General features: G+C 37.6%; 1 protein-coding gene across 1 annotated transcript in view; it reads left to right on the plus strand.

The window, feature by feature from the left end:
• Positions 1–20,769, plus strand: part of KCTD20 (potassium channel tetramerization domain containing 20) — a 77,781-nt gene that overhangs the window by 49,080 nt on the left and 7,932 nt on the right. The window contains exons 3-6 of the mRNA XM_051996653.1: positions 7,199–7,472; positions 16,374–16,476; positions 16,812–16,932; positions 19,807–20,004. Of these exons, the coding sequence (XP_051852613.1) occupies positions 7,199–7,472; positions 16,374–16,476; positions 16,812–16,932; positions 19,807–20,004 (696 nt within the window). The remainder of the gene's footprint in view (positions 1–7,198; positions 7,473–16,373; positions 16,477–16,811; positions 16,933–19,806; positions 20,005–20,769) is intronic.

The following is a 20,769-nucleotide window of genomic DNA, read 5'->3' on the forward strand; positions in this document are numbered from 1 at the left end:
CATCTAGGGCTTCTTAAACTTTTTGTACTCATAAAACTTTTTTTGCCCCAAAATTTTTTACATGACCCCAGGTTTATATATATATAAACACACACATTTAGTTATAAGATCCCCTGTGGGGTCATGAACCACAGTGTAAGAAGCTTGGGTTTAGAGCAATTCTCACCAATTTGGACCTGTGGGAATAATGGATAAAAACTAGTATCTCTTAGAGACAATTGGAAAATCACATTTTAGATACAACTGAGAGTCCAATCAAATCGAGTCTTGATTGAGTTGATTGAATTAGCTCTTTCTCATTTTCCAGTGGTGTTTTGTGTTGAGTCAAAACTATTCATGTTAATAAGCATTTATTAAATGCTGGCCATATAAAGAAAGAAAAAAAAAGTCCCTTCTCTCACAATCTAATGGTAGAGTGTTGGAGAAAAGATAACATGAGAACAATTATATTAAAAATATATATATATACATACACACACACACACACACACACACACATATATATATACACACATACACAGGATGAGCAGGTAGATGTTACAATGGATAGAATGCTAGGCTAAGAGCCAGAAAGACCCAAGTTCAACGTTATGGAATATTATTGTTCTGTAAGGAATGACTAGCAGAATGAATACAGAGAGGACTGGCGAGACTTACATGAACTGATGCTAAGTGAAATGAGCAGAACCAGGAGATCATTATATACCTCAACAACGATACTGTTTGAGGATGTATTCTGATGGAAGTGGATCTCTTCGATAAAGAGAGCTAATTCAGTTTCAATTGATCAAGGATGGACAGAAGCAGCTACACCCAAAGAAAGAACACTGGGAAATGAATATAAACTGCTTGCATTTTTGTTTTTCTTCCCGGGTTATTTATACCTTCTGAATCCAATTCTCCCTGTGCAACAAGAGAACTCTTCAGTTCTGCACACATATATTGTATCTAGGATATACTTTAACCTATTCAACATGTAAAGAACTGCTTGCCTTCTGGGGGAGGGGGTGGAGGGAGGAAGGGGAAAAGTCGGAACAGAAGTGAGTACAAGGGATAATGCTGTAAAAAATTACCCTGGCATAAGTTCTAGCAATAAAAAGTTATTAAAAAAAAAAAGACCCAAGTTCAAATTTAATCTCAGATAATTACTAGCTATATGACTCTGAACAAGTCACTTCCCACATTTGTCTCAATTTCCTCATCTGTAAAATGAGCTGAAGAAGAAAATGACAAATTGCTCCAGTATCTTTACCAAGAGAACCCCAAAATGGAGTCAAGAAAAATTAGACATGACTGAAGAGTTTATCATCAAGGTTTTTTTTTTTTTTTGTTTGTTTGTTTTGTTTTTTTGTCATGGAAACATATTCAAGGACTTCCAAAACCATTAGCGGTCCAAGTTGACCAATGAACTCTTAAACACTTAAAAAAACACTTAAACACTTCCTTCCCCCTCCCCTCCCTGCCCTTTTTTTTCTTATTTAATAATAGATTTGATTTTCAGATCCACTTTGCCCTGAGGCAGTGAAACTATTACATTGATATCATTAAAAAAGAAACTTTACAAATTTACAAAAAAGAACAACTTCTCATATTTGTGGAGAAGGAAAGAATTTATGGCCAAAGAAAAACTAGAGTATGTTATGAAATAGAATTTTGATTATATTAAAAAGGTTTTGTACAAACAAAACCAATGATTAGAAGGGAAGCAGAAAACTGAGGAAAAAAATTTTACATCCAAGGGTTCTGATAAAGGCCTCATTTCTAAAATATATTGAGAATTGAGTCAAATTTATAAGTCATTTTCCAATTGATAAATGGTCAAAGGATATGAATAGACAATTTTCAAACAAAGAAATTAAAGCCATTTCTAGTTATATAAAAAATGTTCTAAATTACTGTTGATCAGAGAAATGCAGATTAAGACAACTCTGAGGTACCACTACCCACTTCTCAGATTGGCTAAGGTGACAGAAAAAGATAATGATAAATGTTGGAGGGAATGTGGGAAAACTGGGATATTAATATATTGTTGGTGGAATTGTGAACTGATGCAACCATTCCGGGGAGCAATTTGGAACTATGTCCAAATGACTATCAAACTATATATATCCTTTGACCCAGCAGTGTTTCTACTAGGCCTATATCCCAAAGAGATCATAAAGGAGGGAAAGGGATCCACATGTACAAAAATTTTGTGGCAGCCCTTTTTGTAGTGACAAGGAGCTGGAAACTGAATGGATGCCCATCAGTTGGAGAATGGCTGAATAAACTATGGTATGTGAATGCCATGGAATATTATTGTTCTGTAAGAAACGACCAACAGGATGATTTCAGAGAGGCCTGGAGAGACTTACATGAACTGATGCTGAGTGAAGTGAGTAGAACCAGGAGAACATTGTACACAGCAACAAGATTATGTGATGATCAACTCTGATCAACATGGCTCTTTTCAACAAAGAGATGATTCAGGCCAATTCCAATGCTCTTGTGATAAAGAGAGCCATCAGTACCCAAAGACAGGACTGTGGGAACTGAGTGTGGATCATAACATAGTGTTTTCACTTTTTTGTTGTTGTTTGCTTGCTTTTTGTTTTCTTATTTTTTCCTTTTTGATCTGATTTTTCTTGTACAGCATGCTAATTGTGGAAATATGTATAGAAAAATTGCAAAAGTTTAACATATATTGTATTACTTGCCATCTAGATGGGAGAAGGGAAGAGAAAATTTTGGAACATAAGGTTTTACAAGGGTGAATGTGTTTTGAATAAAAAAAGCTATTTAAAAAAAAAAGAGAGATACTTTGTCATCTTATTTACTGCTATACTTTAAGACTTCACCATCTTTATATACATATGTATATATATATATATATATATATACTTTAAGATACTTCACCATCTGATTTGAAACTATCCCAGTGAGTATGTGACCAAAAAAACCATTCTGTATATTGTCTCCTAGAATTCATGGTAGCCCCAGATCCCCTATGACATACTGTCAGTTGCCTGTAGTTACAAAGGCAAATGATTCCATCCAGAAGACTGAGGAGATAAGACACTGTTACATCTCTGGTCCTCTGTGGATCATCTTGAACTTCATTACAGACTTGGAGTCTCTCGCAGAGTCAAGATGCCCTCATTTTGAAAATAGACTAAAATCTGACCCTTGTGCAACTTATTCCATCATAAGTATTCCTCTGGGAAATATTCCAGCGTCATTACCCTTCTTACACCTGACTGAGAAACACATTTCATCTTCTCTTTTGGTCAACCTTGTTTTTACATTCTATGTTGAGGTTATTGTCTACCACATTGTCCATCCAGATGGCTAGAGAGAACCACCCACATGTTAGGGCAGTCCCTTTATAGTTTCAGGAATTACTACTAATCAATCAATTAGCATTTATTAAATACCTACTATGTGCCAGATATTATGTTAAGTATTGGAGATACAAAGAAAGGCAAAAAACAGCCTCTGTTCTCAAAGAGCTCACAGTTTATAATAGCTTTTTATTTTTCAAAATACATGTAAAGATAGTTTTCAACACTCACTCTTGCAAAATCTTGTATCCCAAATTTTTCTCCTTCCCTTCTCACCTCCCCCCTTCCCTAGACAGCAAGTAACCCAATGTAGGTTAAACATGTGCAATTCTTCTAAACATATTTCCACATTTATCATGTTGCACTAGAAAAATCAGATAAAAAGGGAAAAAAATTAGAAAGAAAAAACAAGCAAGCAAACAATAAAATAGTTGAAAATACGATGTTGTGAACAACTCATAATTTAATGGAGCAATCAGGACTAATGGTCTGCCTTCTTGTGAATTTTATTTTAAGAATTACATTCATTATTATTGTTCGGTAAGAAATGACCAACAGGATGATTTCAGAAAGGCCTGGAGAAACTTACACATGAACTGATGCTGAGCGAAACGAGCAGGGCAAGGAGATCGTTATATACTTCAACAACAATACTGTATGATGTCCAATTCTGATGGGCCTGGCCATCCTCAGCAATGAGATGAACCAAATCAGTTCCAATGGAGCAGTAATGAACTGAACCAGCTACGCCCAGCGAAAGAACTCTGGGAGATGACTAAGAACCATTGCATTGAATTCCCAATCCCTATATTTTTTCCTGCCTGAATTTTTGAGTTCTTTCACAGGCTAATTGTACAATATTTCAGAGTCCGACTCTTTTTGTACAGCAAAATAACAGTTTGGTCATGTATACTTATTGTGTATCTAATTTATGTTTTAATATATTTAACATCTACTGGTCATGCTGCCATCTGTGGGAGGGGATGGGGGGAAGAAGGGGAAAAATTGGAACAAGAGATTTGGCAATTGTCAATGCTGTAAAGTTACCCATACATATAACCTGTAAATAAAAGGTTATTAAAATCAATATATATATATAAAGAATTACATTCATACTAAAAATAAAATTATATTCCTTTCCTCACAAGCTACAAGTTCTTTTCTCATTTCCTCTCATCCTTTAGAAGTTACTTCATTCTTCTAGCAAGCTACCTAGAAGTGTTGAAAGCTATTCGAAATAGACTTGCTTCACATTCTAGAGTTCACCAAGGCCAAATAGATTTATTTGTACCACTGACCAAAACCAAACCCCAAATAATCCTTGAAGGTTGAAGGTTTGGTTTGGTTCTTTACCTAAACCAGCACATCCTCCTGGGGGCTAGGGAAGCAGACTGTCTAGTCTGGTCGCCTTCTGTTCCAGCACTCCAGTGTATGTTATCCAGTGAATTGAGAGCATGACTTGAGAAAGCCATCAGAGATCCTCTTTTTCATACATATACTTCCAAACCCCACCACTTCCTTCATTAGGAATTGATGGCCAAGAGGAATTTGTGGTGAAGGAGGGACTTGGCTCTTGTTGGTAACACCAGTGTCCTGTGGGCTGAGAAAGCTTTGGGCCAGCTGGACCAGTTGGGGAACTTTTTAAGAACCTTTGTATTTGTGAGCTTATGCCTCCTGGAGGCCCCTTAGAAAGAGGGCCACATCCTGGCCCTTGTTCTAGCAAAAGTTTAAGGGCTTAGCAGGAGTGTGGGCGGGTGGGGCGGTGCTTACACAGCAAAAGTGCCAGCATGCCCAGGCCTGCAAATACACCACTGGCAATCCTTATTTATAGTGGCTCGATTCCCAGTGTGACTGATTCCTGATCTCTGTAATTCCTTGGCTCCAGGGCCTTTATCTCTGAACTTCTCTTGGTGGCAACCATGTTCTTGGTTTCCTGCTCCCCTGCTGATGGATCTCCCTTGCTCTGTTACACTCTCTCCAGTGAGCTCTTGCATAGCATTCCCACAACCCCATCTCACTTCTCTGGGACTACCACTGATTTTTGTGTATATGTTTGTGAGTCAGTTTTTCTTCGGCTAGGCTACTCATTAGTGGGTCTATCTTCCACTTGTGTAACTTTGATAGTTTTTCAAAGCATTTAGGAATGTTTGACTCTTATCAACCTCTCAAGATGGAGGTATTATTATCCTCATTTACAGTTGAGGAAATAGAGATTCAAAGAAGTCACTTAGTAGAGCTATTTAGTGATAGATCTGAGATTAGAATTAAGACTCTTATTCCTAGTGGTTCTTTCTATCAGATCATGTTCCTTAAAATGGGATCCATCCACTTGTACTAGGAAGAGACAACATGGTTCCATGAAAAGAGCAGTGAGTTTGTAGTCAGAGGACCTAGATAAAAATCTTACCGCTGACCTTTACTACTCATGGCAAGTGACTCCAGGCAAATCCCTTAAACTCTTTAGGACTCTGTTTTCTCAATTGTAAAACTAGGGATCAGACTAAATGGCCACAACTCTAAATCTATGAGCCTAAGGTGGTATTCAGGATCCCAATTGTTTCTTGTTTGCCATATTACATTATGTTATATTATATATGTTATATTATATTATAATATAATTATATTATGTCATAGATTATATCATAAAGTTGTATATCATGCTATATATCATATTATGCCATATCACATCATGTATTATGTTTGCCATATATTATCTCATCACCACTTATATAATATATATACTATATTAGATATATAATCATATTCTATCATGTTTATATCTTACCTACTTAGGATATTACTACATCCTAGCTTGAATATCTAGATTATTATAACTCAAAAGCATATTACATTAGCATATCATTTTATATACCTAGATTATTTAATAACTTAGATATATACTGCTTTCCTCACAACTTTCTAAAGGAAGTAATATGGTTATACTCTATTTTACAAATTAAAAAACTCAGGATTAATAGAAAAATTAAGCTCAGATTCAGGGGGAAGTTACCAATATGTGGCTGATGATGATATAGATAAACCATTTTTATTTTTAGCATTTTTTCCTGAGCATTTCTTTTTTTAAAAAATGGGAGAAAAATATATCAAATTGCTTACTGTGTTTAGGAAGGGGGAGTTGAGGGAGAGAAAAATTTGGAAATAATTTTTTTAAATGAATGTTTGAAAATTGTTAAATATCATTTTAAAAATGGAAGAAAAAGTGATTTGAGAGTAATTAGTGTCATTATCCTGCTTAGAGAATAATAGACAGTGGATATGACTTCCTACTTCCCCAAAAAAGTTTTGTTCCTATGTAAGAAATTGGGGTGATCATGCCTGTAACTCCTCCCCAAATCTCAAAAGCATTATAATCTATAGGTCTCTTTCTGTGGCTCCAATTATATATATATTTTTTTGTTCTTTAATTTGCTGTGTAACAAGAACATTTCCCTTGTACAGCACCTGAACACTTTCCTGGTTTTTGTTGTTATTGTCTTAGTTTGTTTTGGTTTTTTGAGATTGGGTCTCACTATCTCACCCAGGTTGAAAGAGCAATTAGATGCAGATTTGACCTGTTTGTTTTCCACCCAGGTCACCAGTTCCACTCTCCTTAAGTATTCAGGTGGTTTTCTACCTCTCCACCTAGACTCCTGGGGGACTCCCCACATTAATGCCAGACTGGATGTGGACAAATGATGGGCTTTGACCTTTCTGTTATTCAGAACTTCTGAGGTCAAGTAAGCCACCCATCTCAGCCTCCCTGGAACTGGGATTCCAGACACGTGTAAACATTGCCAGCCAAACCTTTCTAATTCCTAAAACAAGATTCTTCTTCTTAGACTTTTACTCTTTAAAGTTTGCTTTTGGTTTGTTTGTAGATCTGTTATTTGATTACACCTCTCAGCCAGCCAATCATCAGTTTTCCAACATCCCAGCCCTTCCTGAAGATATCAAAGGCAATTGCTTTCAGACTGGAAATAAGAGGAGCCATGAGTCCTTCACCACTCCAGAACGATTTGGAAACAGCAGTTCAGGCTTCAGTTGTAACTCATACCCCCATGCTCCAGAGAAGGTGACTCTCCTTGTAGACGGCACTCGTTTTGTGGTCAATCCACAGATATTCACTGCTCATCCGGACACCATGTTGGGAAGGTAACAGGTTACCCCCAAGTTCATTCTATTCTTTAGAGTGAGGATGATTATGCTCAGAATGATACTAAAGCCAGCTCAAACCAGAACCAGTTGTTAAATTCAGCAAGGATTTATACTTCATTAATCCAAAACTAATATAAATTAGAGCTTGATATATTGTATTGTTGTCAGTCTTAAGAAAGTAATGAGAATATGTTAATGGTACAAATTAAACTTAAAGGTATATTGAGTACCTGGTTGTTAAACATTTATTAGGGCATCCTTGGTCATAGTTATTACTTAGTCTGTCTGTGGAAATAATTACACACTTACTTGCCTAAAGAAACTAGAAAAAAATTAATACCAGTCTTTTTGAAAAATTATGTGTCTTGTATATTTATTGTGTATCTAATTTATACTTTAATATATTTAACATCTACTGGTCATCCTGCCATCTAGGGGAGGGGATGGGGGGAAGGAGGGGAAAAATTGGAACAAAAGGTCTGGAAATTGTCAATGCTATAAAATAACCCATACATTTAACTTGTAAATAAAAGGCTACTAAAAAAAGAAAAAAAAAATATGTATCTGGGACAGCTAAATGGCACAGTAGATAGAACATAAACCCTGAAATGAGGGGGACCTGAATTCAAATTCAGCCTCACACAACTAACACTTCCTAGCTATGTGACCCTGAACAAGTCAATTAAGCCCAATTACCTTGCCCCCCCCCCCAAAATCCCTCTGTAACAGACTGGTTCTGTGTATTGTGTGTTGCCATGTGTTATGAGTATGTATTATGTGCTATATGTGTACAGGCATGGAGGAGGTTTTTGTGCCCATACACAAAACCTGTGTCATTGAAGAAATTCCCTAAAAGGAAAATAAAATATAGTTATAATGGTAGAAAATAGTCCAGAAACATTAAGGCTTATTCTCTGTCCCCATTCAATCTCTTCTTCAGTAGGGAATTTGATCACCATGGGATCATAGATTTAGAAATAAAAGGGACTTTGGCAGTCATGAAGTCTAACCTTTTTGCTTTACAGAGGAGGAAACTGAAATCTACAGAGATTAAATTATTTAAAGTTAAGTGATTTATGTTGAGTAATTTATCCAGGGTAGTTAGGACCAATGCCAAGATTCAGACCCTAATATTTTACAACTCCAGCACTTCTCCCACTAACCCTCCTGCCTGCCTCCCAGGTTTAGTTGCTTCACAGTCAAAGATGGCCAGCTTGTGTGTGGTCCAGTGGTATGTACAAGGAGGATATGCAAGGAAGAGGTAGCCCCTGAATTCTGTGGGTCAGGTGCTGGAATAGTCAGTGAAGCTCGTGGCTTCATGCTGTTTAACTGAAAATGAGAGAGTGAAACAAACAATTCCAAAAAGTCAAGTCAACAGTGATTTACTAAGCACCTACTATGGGGGCAGCTGCTGTGCCAAACACTGGTGATAATAAGAAAGGCAAAAATAGGCTCTACCTTCAGGGAGCTCACAATCTCACCTGCGAATAACTGTAAACAAGATTTATACAGAATAAGTTGTAGATATTCTTCGGGGCAGAGGGAGGCACTAGTATTAAAGAAAACTGGGAAAGGCTTCTTGCAAAAGGTAGGATTTTAACTAAGACCAGAAGGAAGCCAGGGGAGATACAAGATTGAGATGAGATTTGTGGAAAAGACAGTGAAAATGTCCAGAGTGGGGAATTGGAAGGTCTTGAATGAGAAACAAGCAGTGAAGTCCTGAAAGGGTAGGAAAAGGGTAGATTTGGAAGGGTTTAGCCAAAGAATTTTATATTTGATCCTAGGGAACTGCTGGGATTTATTAAATAGGATAGTGACATGGTTAAACCTGTTTGTTAGGAAGATCATTTTGAAAGTTGAGTGGAGTATAACTGGAATAAGGCAGGCAGGTTATGGCAACAGTCCATGCTGTGGTTCTGTCAGAGAAAAGAAGGGAGCATATTGAGGGACAGGAGTTAGCAATAGGTTGAATATGGGGGTGAGAGATAGTGAGGAGTTGAGGATGACAACAGGATTGTGAGCCTGGATAGCTGGGGGGATGGTGGTGCCCTTCTTAGTAACAGAAAAATCAGGGGAAAGGAAGGGCTGGGTGGGGAGAAAAAGGTGGGGAGAGGGGAAGATGAGTTCAATCTGGAACATTACAAACAGACACACATACACAGAGACAGAGAGAGACAGACACCGAGAGATTGAGAGAGAATCAGAGATACAGACGGAGATAGCGAGAGGCACATAGCACAATCTCAGGAAAGCTTCCTTTGAAATTCCTAGAATGTCATTTGACATGCATCAACCCGAATCAAGTGACAAAGATGAGATTTCTCTTTCTGAGAAAGCCCTATGGTTTCTAAGTAAACAATCACATTTTAATCTAGAAAAATGATCAGCTTCTAAAGGAGGTGGTTTGCCCAGCCAAACCACTGCTTCTCAGCACTGGCCAGTCTCCCCTGTCATTTTCTAAGCTGCCAAGTTATATGAAATTGAGTTTCTACCACCTGCTGTTTTGTTGGCTTCATTAAGGTTCCTTTATTATCTGTTAACTTTGTTAATAAATCATGTGCTGTTTCTCCTTCTAAAGAACACTCCTCATAGATTTGTCCCCTTCCCTGTTTGCTGTCTTGCATTACATCTTTTATCTTACTTTTTAAAATTTTCACATCCTTTTCTAGATATAACCCCACCCCCCCACCTTACCTCTTAAAGAAATAACTTTTTTTCTTTTTTCATTGATATCCTCCTACATTCTTTGGCTAACTGAAAAAAAAAATTTAGAAAAATTTTCCCCACTCCTGCCTCAGTTCTCTGTTTTCTGTTACAGTCTTAATTTTGGGGTCTGGTTAGTTTTAATGTTAGAGTACCTATGAACTTTTTTAAACATCTTGATAACCATATTTAATGTAATTGGTTTTCTCTGTTATTCTGTATATTTTATCCATTTGAAAATAATATACTCCGAATATGCTTTTCCCAATGCAAAAAGGATCTAAAATTCAGAAAAGCTAAGAAGTATAACAAAGCATTAGAAGATTTAGTGCTAAATACCTGAATTATTTTGAAGCAACAGATCTATTAGTTGGGTTCATGATGTTAAACTAAAAAATTACTTTTGAGAATTCTGGTCTAAGTTGGAATATTTCATTTTCAAAATTGTCCAAGATTTCAGTACTTTTTTTGTGCATTTCATTATTAAATATAATTCCTGGATTGTGAAGGGAAAAAAAGACGCTTTAGTGGTAAAAGCAAATTTAGAGATTACCAAATTCAGTGCTTTGATTTTATAAATGAATAAACAGATCTAGAGAGAAGAAGTAATTCTCCAAAAGCCACCCTTAATCCATATCAGAGCCAGGATTAGAACAGAGATCTTCTCATTCTATATACTTTTTATTATAACATGTTGCAATTGTAGGTGATAATCCCAGTCCTGGACAGTGATCTTGTAAATAAACAGTTGCCTTTGGTCACGAGAATTGATGATGTGGCTAGCACAGCTTTTGATTCAGTTCCACGACTAGAAAAATAACAAGTGTGTCTCCCCAATGGTGGAGAAAAATTTTAATTTCATGCACAATCACAACATGTTTATATTGTGTTAATGTTCTTATACATGGCATCCTAAAAGTTTGTATTATATTTAAAACTACAGATTATCTCTTTGATGTTACTATATAGGATATCTCACAAATCCTAATGCAGTTACATGCTTACTTTAGTAGCTAAACTATTACTGTGTCTCTGTCTCATCTAAGTTTTGTATCTCCTCTGTCAGCTAACATAATAGGTGATTGATAATTTTTTTGTAAACTGAATCCAGATATTCTTTTTTGTTTTAATAAACAAAACAGTTTAAACATGGAGCAAATTTAAATATTTCCTCAAACTTTTGAAACAGAACAAAGCTAGAATATAAAAATATTTCTTTAGATTCAAGTTACTTCCTCTCAGTGTTGGCTAAAATGTGTTCTTCATTGGCATAGTGCATACCACAAAGCATTCCAACCATTTAAAGCATATACGCCAATGAAAGTATTACCAAAACATACTATTGATGGTACAGCCCTAGTGTGAATGTGACATCTGCCAGTAACACTGTGAGACTAGGACTGGATTAGATTTAGATGAAGGAGAGAATAAAGTTTACTGGTAAAATGGCTGGCTAGCTTAATGGGTTAGAATCTTTTTGTTGGGGAAATAATGGTCCTGGGGTTTTCTTCCCTATTAGATTGTGAATTCTTTGAGGATAGAGACTTATTTTTGCCTTTTTTTGTATCCCTAGTGCTTAGCATAGTACCAAGCACATTATTAGGCACTTATCGATTGTTTAGTTTACTCATAATTCTAGCCAACTGACTTAAAATGTGCCATTTTATTGAAACAAAGACTGAGTAGAATTAATTAATAAGAAGACATTGTCTCAGGATTAGAGTTCCCCTAGCTTTTTATTATGGCTTTTATTAGCAGTGTAATCTTGGAAAAAGCCATTTTCAAGGCTTGTCTTAACCCAAGTTTCCTCATCTGTGAATGAAGAAATTAGATCCTGTGAACTCTTTCAGCTTGAAAATTCTATTAATCTGTGATTTTTTAAAGAGTAATAATGGATAAGGGAATAAGATCCTTATTATTTAAAAAAATGATTCAGAGCTCATGTCCTACATGATCAAGAGAATTATCTTCCTATAGACAATTAATATCTCTCTAGAATGTGGTGTTTATTATTGACCCATTCTGTATGCAAAGCACCATACTGTACTCAGGGGTGATAGAATGATTAGACCCCATCTTAGTGCAGTTTATTAGAAGCATATAATCTAACAAATTGCTGTGAGAAGTCTGAGAAAAAAGGTTTTACCCACTAGACAAATGGGAAGATAATTGTTGATGAAGGTGAATTGTTGGTAAATTAAGCTTTAAAAGATGAGAAAGAATAGCCAAGAATGTATTCATTGGGGGAAAAAAACACACCAAGCATTTTTCAAATATTTATTATTTATGAAGCCCTGTACTGAATACTGGGATGGAAGAAGGGCAAATTACAAAATTGAAGTAGCCCTTTATCCTCATGGAGTTTATATGTTAATGTAGCATTTATTCTGGAGCTACTCTCCCTAACATGCACTCCCCCTGGGCTGGGTTCTGAAAATAAGCCTGCCTCATCTCTCTTCAGGGTTTTATGGGACCTTTGGGTTTTGGGAAGATGTCTCTTTAATATTGTAGCTCACAAGTCCTCACCACTGTGCTTCCTGCATTATTCATCCATTGATATGAATTAGCCAGATTTAGTTCATTTTTAGAAATGGGCATTAACTAAGTTGGTTTATTAAGAACAAAATTCATGTGTGAAACATTCCCCTCCAAAGTCTATGGCATTCTTCCACAAGTACATATAGTAAACCAAGGGAAGTGAGTTTAAGTTTGGTCCATATTGGCAAGAGATAATTCACAGTTCCTCATTCTTTTGCCAGAATCCTCAGGCTCTCCTTAGACATGGTGTAATTGTTTGCTGGGCTCCCTGCAAAGATCTGAAGCTGCCTTTCTTGACTGTCTAGTTTGTCCCCTGTTCCCAATGCAACACAGACACTGCCATCAGTCACTGATGTTCCTAGGATGTTGCTTAGGACACTGATGAGGCTAAATCCTTTGACCTTTTGAAAGTTTCAAACTTGGGAGGAAGAGAAGTAGGAAGACAGACTTTCATCATTATCCCTGAGGCAATTTCTTATCGGTGGCTTGGCTAGAATTGCCATCTTCTACATGACACTAAAAATTGAAATGTTTGGGTTCTAAACATCTTGTTTTACAAGACACACAGGACTTGACTGAGTCCTTTGCTGGCATTCCTGCATTTCATCAGTGGCTTGCAGCAACTTCTTGAAGAATATAAACTCAGTCTGTCCATAACCTCGATCGATTCAGTAGAGGTGTTCTCATCTGATTAAGCCATCTACTTTAGGTGGGGACAGGATGATTGAGTCATTGATTGACTTACACTAATCAAGGCATATAACATAAAGTGGGAAATGGTGATTTGGTTGAGGAAGTTGTAGGAATGTCGACTAGAATCAAGATGAGTTGATTGACACTATATTTCCAGTAGCAATGGCGGTATTGATTGGAGGAACAGGTGGAAAAGATGATAAAGCAGATGGCAAGGAAATGACATAGGTGGGATGAGAAGTTGGGGGCTGTCAATATAGAGGGGGTCACGTGAGTTTGCACCAATGCACTTGTCAGTTAGGAGAGTCTGGGCGTAGGGTAGGAATTCCAAAACTCTCTGAGAGAAGGGAGGTTATTCCAGATATAAAAAACAACGTAAGTAAAGCCATGAACACACAAGGCATACTTGGAGGAGAGGTGCAAGGGAAGGGGAGTTGCCTAGTAGAGTGTAGAATACATGAGAAGAATAATATGAGGTAAGGCTGAAAAAGTGGGGTGTCAAATTGTGGAAGAATTTGCAGCTGATTTGTGGACTTCCTTCTCTGCTTATCTATGGCCAGAATCCTCAGGGACTCCAGTTTTCCTGCTGATAGCTCCTCTGACAAAGTGGCCATATTGTTCTTCTGACATCCTTAAATCTCAACCCTACACAGGAATGGTCTTGGAATTAGGTCATATAACATGTACACATGTATGTAAAGTAAACATATAGGTGTGTACATATGTGTCTGAGGCTGAATTTGAACATGGATCTTCTTAAGTCCAGGTCTAGCATGCTATTCACTGTGCTGCCTAGCTTTATTTTGTAAGTTAGATGGAGTCACCAAAGATTTTTTTGAACAGAGGAGTAATATATACTTATACATGAGGATCTGAGGCAGCTAAGTGATACAGTGTGCCCCTGGAGTCAGGAAAACTCACTTTCCTGAGTTCCAATCTATCTTCAGACACTTTGTGACCTGGGCAAATGACTCACCCCTCAGTTAGGTTTGCCTCAGTTTCCTCATCTGTAAAATGAATTGGAGAAAGAAATGGCTAACCACTCCAGCATCTCTGCTAAGAAAACCCCAGTTGGAAACAATGACTGAACAGCAAATTTCACTGACAGCTAGATGGCACAGTGGATAGCATGCTAGACCTGGAGTTGAGAAGATCCAAGTTCAAATTCATCCTTACACACACACACACACACACACACACACACACACACACACACACGCTAATGCTACCAAATGCCTTAGGAAAAAAATATCTAAAAGAACCCAGCGAGAAGGTCTGGCGTTATTCCCATTCTAATGAGTGCCTCAGCTGGACTCCTTCAAGAGCTTTCCAGGAGAGCATTCTTAGAAAACATTGAAGTGAGGATGAAGTCCTGGTGCACAGGGCAGTGATTTGGAAAGTGTATGATTCAGGGATTGTGTTACTTCTGACCTTCGAAATGCAGCCTGCCTGGGCATGAATGCTAACCACTTGTAACAACTAGATCACTCCACTCCCTTCTATGTTATTGGTAGGAGATGGCTATGATTCATGAATTAAGGGAAAGGAACAAATGACCAGCTCATCCTCTCTGTACTTAGAATTTGGGTCCCCAGCTCTCCCAGCCCATGCCGAGAAGTATCATGGAAATAATAGAAAGGAAGGACCTGGGAATATTTGAGGTGCCTGAGAGGAAGAGACAGGGGCAGGAGGAAAGATGTAAGTGAATGACCAGGCTTCCCTGCTGTTCCTGGATCTCTCTGAGATCATACAGAGAGCAAGACTGGTCCAAGTTCAGCCATGCAGCTTTTGCAATTGCTGGCCCCTGCCTGCCCATCTGCTTGCCAAGTATGTCTTCCCCTACCTTGCCTGGCACTACTTGACCCGGAATTTACACAAAGCCATTCTTTGGGGTTCCCAAATCCCAAAAGGTAGCAATATTATGAAAAGAGCAAATTAACTTAGAGAGAATGGTTTTGTTATTCAATAAATTGTATCTGATGTGTTGTGACTTCATTTGAGGGTTTCCTGGCAGAAATACCAGAGGGGTTTGCCATTTCCTTCTCCTGCTCAGTTTACAGATGAAGAAACTGAGGCAATCAGGGTAAAGTGACGTGCCCAAGGTCACAAAGCTAGTGAGGATCTGAGGCCACATTTAAACTCAGCTCTTCCTGACCCCAGATCCATTGCTGTATGTACTATGGGCTCATGATTGGATCATGTCACCTCTCTGTGCCTCAGTTTCCTCCTCCATAAAATAAAAGGATTGAATTTTAAATTAGACAGACCCAAGTTCATATCCAACCTCAGAAACTTGCTAATTGTGTAACCCTCGGCAAGTGATTTAATCTCTGTCTGCCTCAGTTTTCTCCTCTGTAAAACAGGGATAATAATAGCATCTACCTCCCGGGTTACTGTGCATATTAAATGAGATATGTAAAGCCTTAGGCAAATTTTAAAATACTATATAAATGCTATAAATTGTCCAGGGTGTTCTCTCTAGTTCTAAATCTTTATGATCCTTTGATTACATTAGCTATTTTCCTCCTTAGAAAAGCAGAGAGCAGGACCCCTTAGAAAAAGGCACGAGATGTGTAAATTTTGTTGGATATAGAAGGAAAGATTAGGACCAGAGAATATGCTAAGCAGGGCTTGCTATAGAGCAAGGCCTGAGTTACTGCACAGGGGCACTAGGTTTTTTGTAGAATCAAGGACAGAGAAGGTAAACTTCACACCCTGAAGAATTTCTCTGTCTGCGTCTGTCATTTCCTGGGGCTACCCCCATTCCTATCACTTCCTTCATCTTCATAAGCCTGGTTTTTGAAGCAATTAGTCCTTAGCCATGTCTTCTTTCCCCTTGTTCTCTGAAAGACTGACCTAGAGCTCCCTGATGTCTGGCTAGGGGATAATGGGGTCAGAGAATGGAGTAAAGAAGAAAGGGATCACCTTTGCGATACTGGGAACATTAATAATGTTGTCTTTTAGGATGTTTGGACCAGGAAGAGAATATAATTTTACCCGGCCCAATGAAAAAGGAGAATTTGAAATTGCTGAAGGGATCAGTGCTACCGTTTTTCGAACAGTGCTGGTAAGGAACCTGCCCTGTTTCTTCCTTCTCAGAAACAGCTGAGTTGACCACTATGAGGGTCCACTTCAGTCTAGTTCAGTAGTAATCCTGTAGAGTTTCAGTTCAAGATTCATCTTCTTAGAGTTTTTTATTCTCACTTTCAGCCCTCTTGGTCTATGTGTCCCCTCTCCCCAACCTAATTAAACAGCCAGGCCAACAGGAAGCCTTTTGCAATTTTTCCACTTTATAAATCCATTTGAGCATTACCTAATCTAAGTTATTGATTTGGGTATGAATTGGAAAAAATGAATCATTTTTTATTTTCTATAACTACATTTCTCCCCATCTGTTTTCAGGATTATTATAAAACTGGAATCATTAACTGTCCTGATGGAATTTCCATCCCTGACCTTAGAGACACCTGTGACTATCTCTGTATTAACTTTGACTTCAATACCATCAAGTGTCAAGATCTGAGTAAGTAACAAAGAAATTATTAGCTAGCTAGGATTTATACAGGGTAGTTAGGTGGTGCAGTGGATAGAGCGTTGAGCCTGAAGTTCGGAAGATTCATCTTCTTAAATTCAAATCTAGCCTTAGACACTATGTGTGTGAGCCTGGTCAAGTCACTTAAATTCTTTTTGCCTATCTGGAAAATGACCTGAAGGAGGAAACAGCAAACCAATCCATTATCTTTGCCAAAAAAAAAAAACAAACAAACAAACAAACAAACAAAAAAAACAAATGGAGTCATGAAGAATCAGGCGTGATTGAAATGACTGAACCTCAACAGCAATGGGCTGGGCGCTCTACTCAGCACTTTATTAATATTATCTAATTTGATCCTCAAAACAACCTGATGCAGAAATTAAATGGCTTGTCTGGGATTATATAGCTAATAAGTGTTTGAGGCTTAATTTGAGTAGTTGGAAGTTGGTATGTAAGAGTGAATGCCAAGTGATCCTTTGGGCTAGATTAAGGATAAACTCAGATCTTTCCAACTCTGAATCCAGTGCTCTCTTCATTGCATCATTTAGCTGCTTATAGAGATCATAAAGAATAGAGTTAAGCTTTGAACCTAGGCTTCCAGATCCAAGTCCATCTACTTTGCCATCTACCTGTCTGTCTGCCAATTACCAATTAAGATTACCTTGTTCTTACTTGAAATGGACTAAATCTTCCATATCAAACTCTGTGTTGGCAGATTCCCACAATGGTTGGTTTTATCACTCAATAAGTTATTGTGGGGTATTAGAATAAACAGGAGCCAGGAAGTTTGAAAACAGTGAATCAAGATGTGACCTCACCTCTGGACTATCTAGCCATAAAAAGAAGATAATTAATGCCTTCTATAAAGTGTTGTCAGGATTTGCTAATATTTCCTTAATTGGTTATATTAGAAATGAAAAATCCAGTAAGATGGTAGGAGAGAAGGAACTTGCAAGTTGAAATTGTTTGGAATGGAGTAGGAAGGGGGTCAAGTATATCATATATGAAGCTAATTAATGTTATTAATATGGAAGAGAAGCATACATGTGGTATTGATGGAAAGGCCCTTAGAACTCTTAATTTTCTGCTGGTTTGGTACTGATCCTAGGGAAGCCTCTTCATTTCTCCACATTTCATTTGACTCTTCCCCTGGGTATCTACTCCTGGGGATTCTTTCCCCTGAAATGAGGTTTGATACCATTCTTCAGAGGGACCATTAATGAAATGATTCCTAAAGGGTGTTGAGTAACCAGGTGATCTTTAGACTGGACTATTGTATAGATTACTCCCACTATTTCCTTCAGTCATCCTCATGTCGTGCTGAAAGTCATGCAACCATATTGGTGGAACCACTTTTTGTTAACTCAGCCATATTTGTTAGCTCATTTCAATTGGTCCCTTAATACAGCACGGCAGTGCTCTTATCCTTTCCCAATTGCTCCTCTGCTTAATTCCCCACAGCAATTCCAGATGTTCTCTTCTCTCCCTCTACTTCCTCTACCTCTTTTCTCTCTTAGCAACTAAGTGGTATGGTAAAAAGCTTGTTGTATTCGGGATATGGAAGACTCCTATTCCAGTCCAGCTTCAGACACCTCCTAACAATGTGATCTTGGGCTAGTCACAAAATCTCTGCCTGCCTCTGTTTCCTTAAAAGCAAAATGGAGAGAATAATAGTACTTATTTCCCAAAGTTGTTGTAAGAATCAAAAGAAATGAACCAAAAAGTACTGTATAAATGCTACCTATTATAATTATCTATTTATCTTTTATTGTCTCAACTCCTAAACCCATACAAAATCCAACACCTAAGATGGCAACTAAGTGACACAGTGGGTACAATATTGAACTTGCATTCAGGAAGATCTGAGTACAGTTTTTGCCTTAGACATTCACTAGCTGTGTAATCCTGAGCAAGTCACCAAAAGGCCACAATTTTTTCATCTGTAAAATAGGGATAATAATAGTACCTACCTCCCAGGCTTGTAGGGCCATAAAATGAAATGATACTTCAAATTTCTACATGAATTATATTATTATTATTAGCAGAAACCCTGCTTTTTTACTTTACTGAGAAAATAAAAGCCTTTGATCATGCATTCCTTCTTGCTGTCTCTGTAGCTCAGAATCCTTTTACAACTCCCCCCATTCTCTCCTCAACTCTAGTATTTGATAAAAAAAAAAAAAAAAAAAGTGACCCTTCCCCTTGACAAGGGCAGCCCTTAAATCCTTTCTTCTTCAATCTATTCTATCAAATTGTCAGCACTTTCATCTGCATTCTCTCTCATCTTCTTCCCTATTTGCTAACTTGTTCCCTACTGTCTACAAACATGCTCAGGCTCCCTCATCACAAACTCCTAAGAAAAAGTTGTCTATATTCCTTACCTCCTGTTCTCACTCACTTCTCAGTCCCTTCTAATATAGAAGAAGAAGAAGGAAAAGAGGAAAGGGGGAAGGAGTAGGAGGAGACAAGGAAGGAGGAGAGGAATTACTATCATTAATGTAGCCCTTTAAAAAGATTTGCAAAATAACTTCATGTGGATAATGAGTATCATATTCCAATTGCATGGAAATGGATGTGTGATTGTACTTGGAAAAGAAAATGTTTAAAAATTAAGATATAAATGGTTTACAAAGTACATTATACACATTAACTATCTCATTTGTGAGATAATAGCTTCACTCTGTGAGGCAGATGCTACTATCACTCTAGAAAATGAAGCTAGTTCCTATTCTATGGCCTGTTTCCTTATAGAAATGTGAGTAGACAGTCAATAAATATTTAGTGTCTATAATGTGCCATATACTGTGCCCAATGCTGTATTGATTGCAAAAGAGGATTTGAATGTGCATTTTCTCCCCTCAGGTGCTTTGTTGCATGAGCTTTCTAATGATGGAGCTCACAAGCAGTTTGATCACTACCTCGAGGAGTTGATCTTGCCCATCATGGTGGGCAGTGCCAAGAAAGGGGAGCGGGAATGCCACATTGTTGTGCTAACTGATGAGGACTCCGTAGACTGGGATGAGGACCACCCTCCGCCCATGGGGGAAGAATATTCTCAAAGTAGGAGCTCTGCATATATTTTCTTTTTCCATTTTAAACATAATTTAAACATAAACATAATTACATAAATAAACAATTTTTAAAATTATTGTGCATTTTTGGTAGGTTTCAGTTCCAAATTATGTATTCTCCCTTCCTTTCTACTCCTCTCCCCAGATGGTAAGCAATCTGACATAAATTGTACATATAAATGGTTTCCATATTAGTTATTTTGTACAAGAAAAAAAAAAAAGAAAGAGAAGGAAGGAAGGGAGGGAAAGAAAAAGAAAGAAAAATAATATATTTCAGTGTATATTCAGATGCCATCAGTATTTCTCTGGAGGCAGCATTTTCTATCACAAGAACTTTGGGATTGTCTTGGATCATTGTATTTCAGAGACTAAGAAATTCACAGTTTTTCCTCATTTTATATATTTAGCAGGGGTCCTCAAACTACGGCGGCGGGCCAGATGCAGCAGCTGAGGACGTTTATCCTCCTCACCCAGGGCTATGAAGTTTATTTATAGGCCCACAAAACAAAGTTTTTGTTTTTACTATAGTCCGGCCCTCCAACAGTCTGAAGGACAATGAACTGGTCCCCTATTTAAAAAATTTGAGGACCCCTGATATTTAGTAATGCTCTCTATATCATGATTGATCTTAAATTCTTCCCTTATCCATAGGTGTCCTTATTGGTGAGGTAAACCATTCCTAGGAAGGAATTTGCTTATGGTTATCACTCTTTAGGTCTAAATCATATGCCCATTTTGACTGTATCTCGGTATA

Source organism: Antechinus flavipes, chromosome 4 (genome assembly GCF_016432865.1).
Source record: "Antechinus flavipes isolate AdamAnt ecotype Samford, QLD, Australia chromosome 4, AdamAnt_v2, whole genome shotgun sequence".
Taxonomy (NCBI): domain Eukaryota; kingdom Metazoa; phylum Chordata; class Mammalia; order Dasyuromorphia; family Dasyuridae; genus Antechinus; species Antechinus flavipes.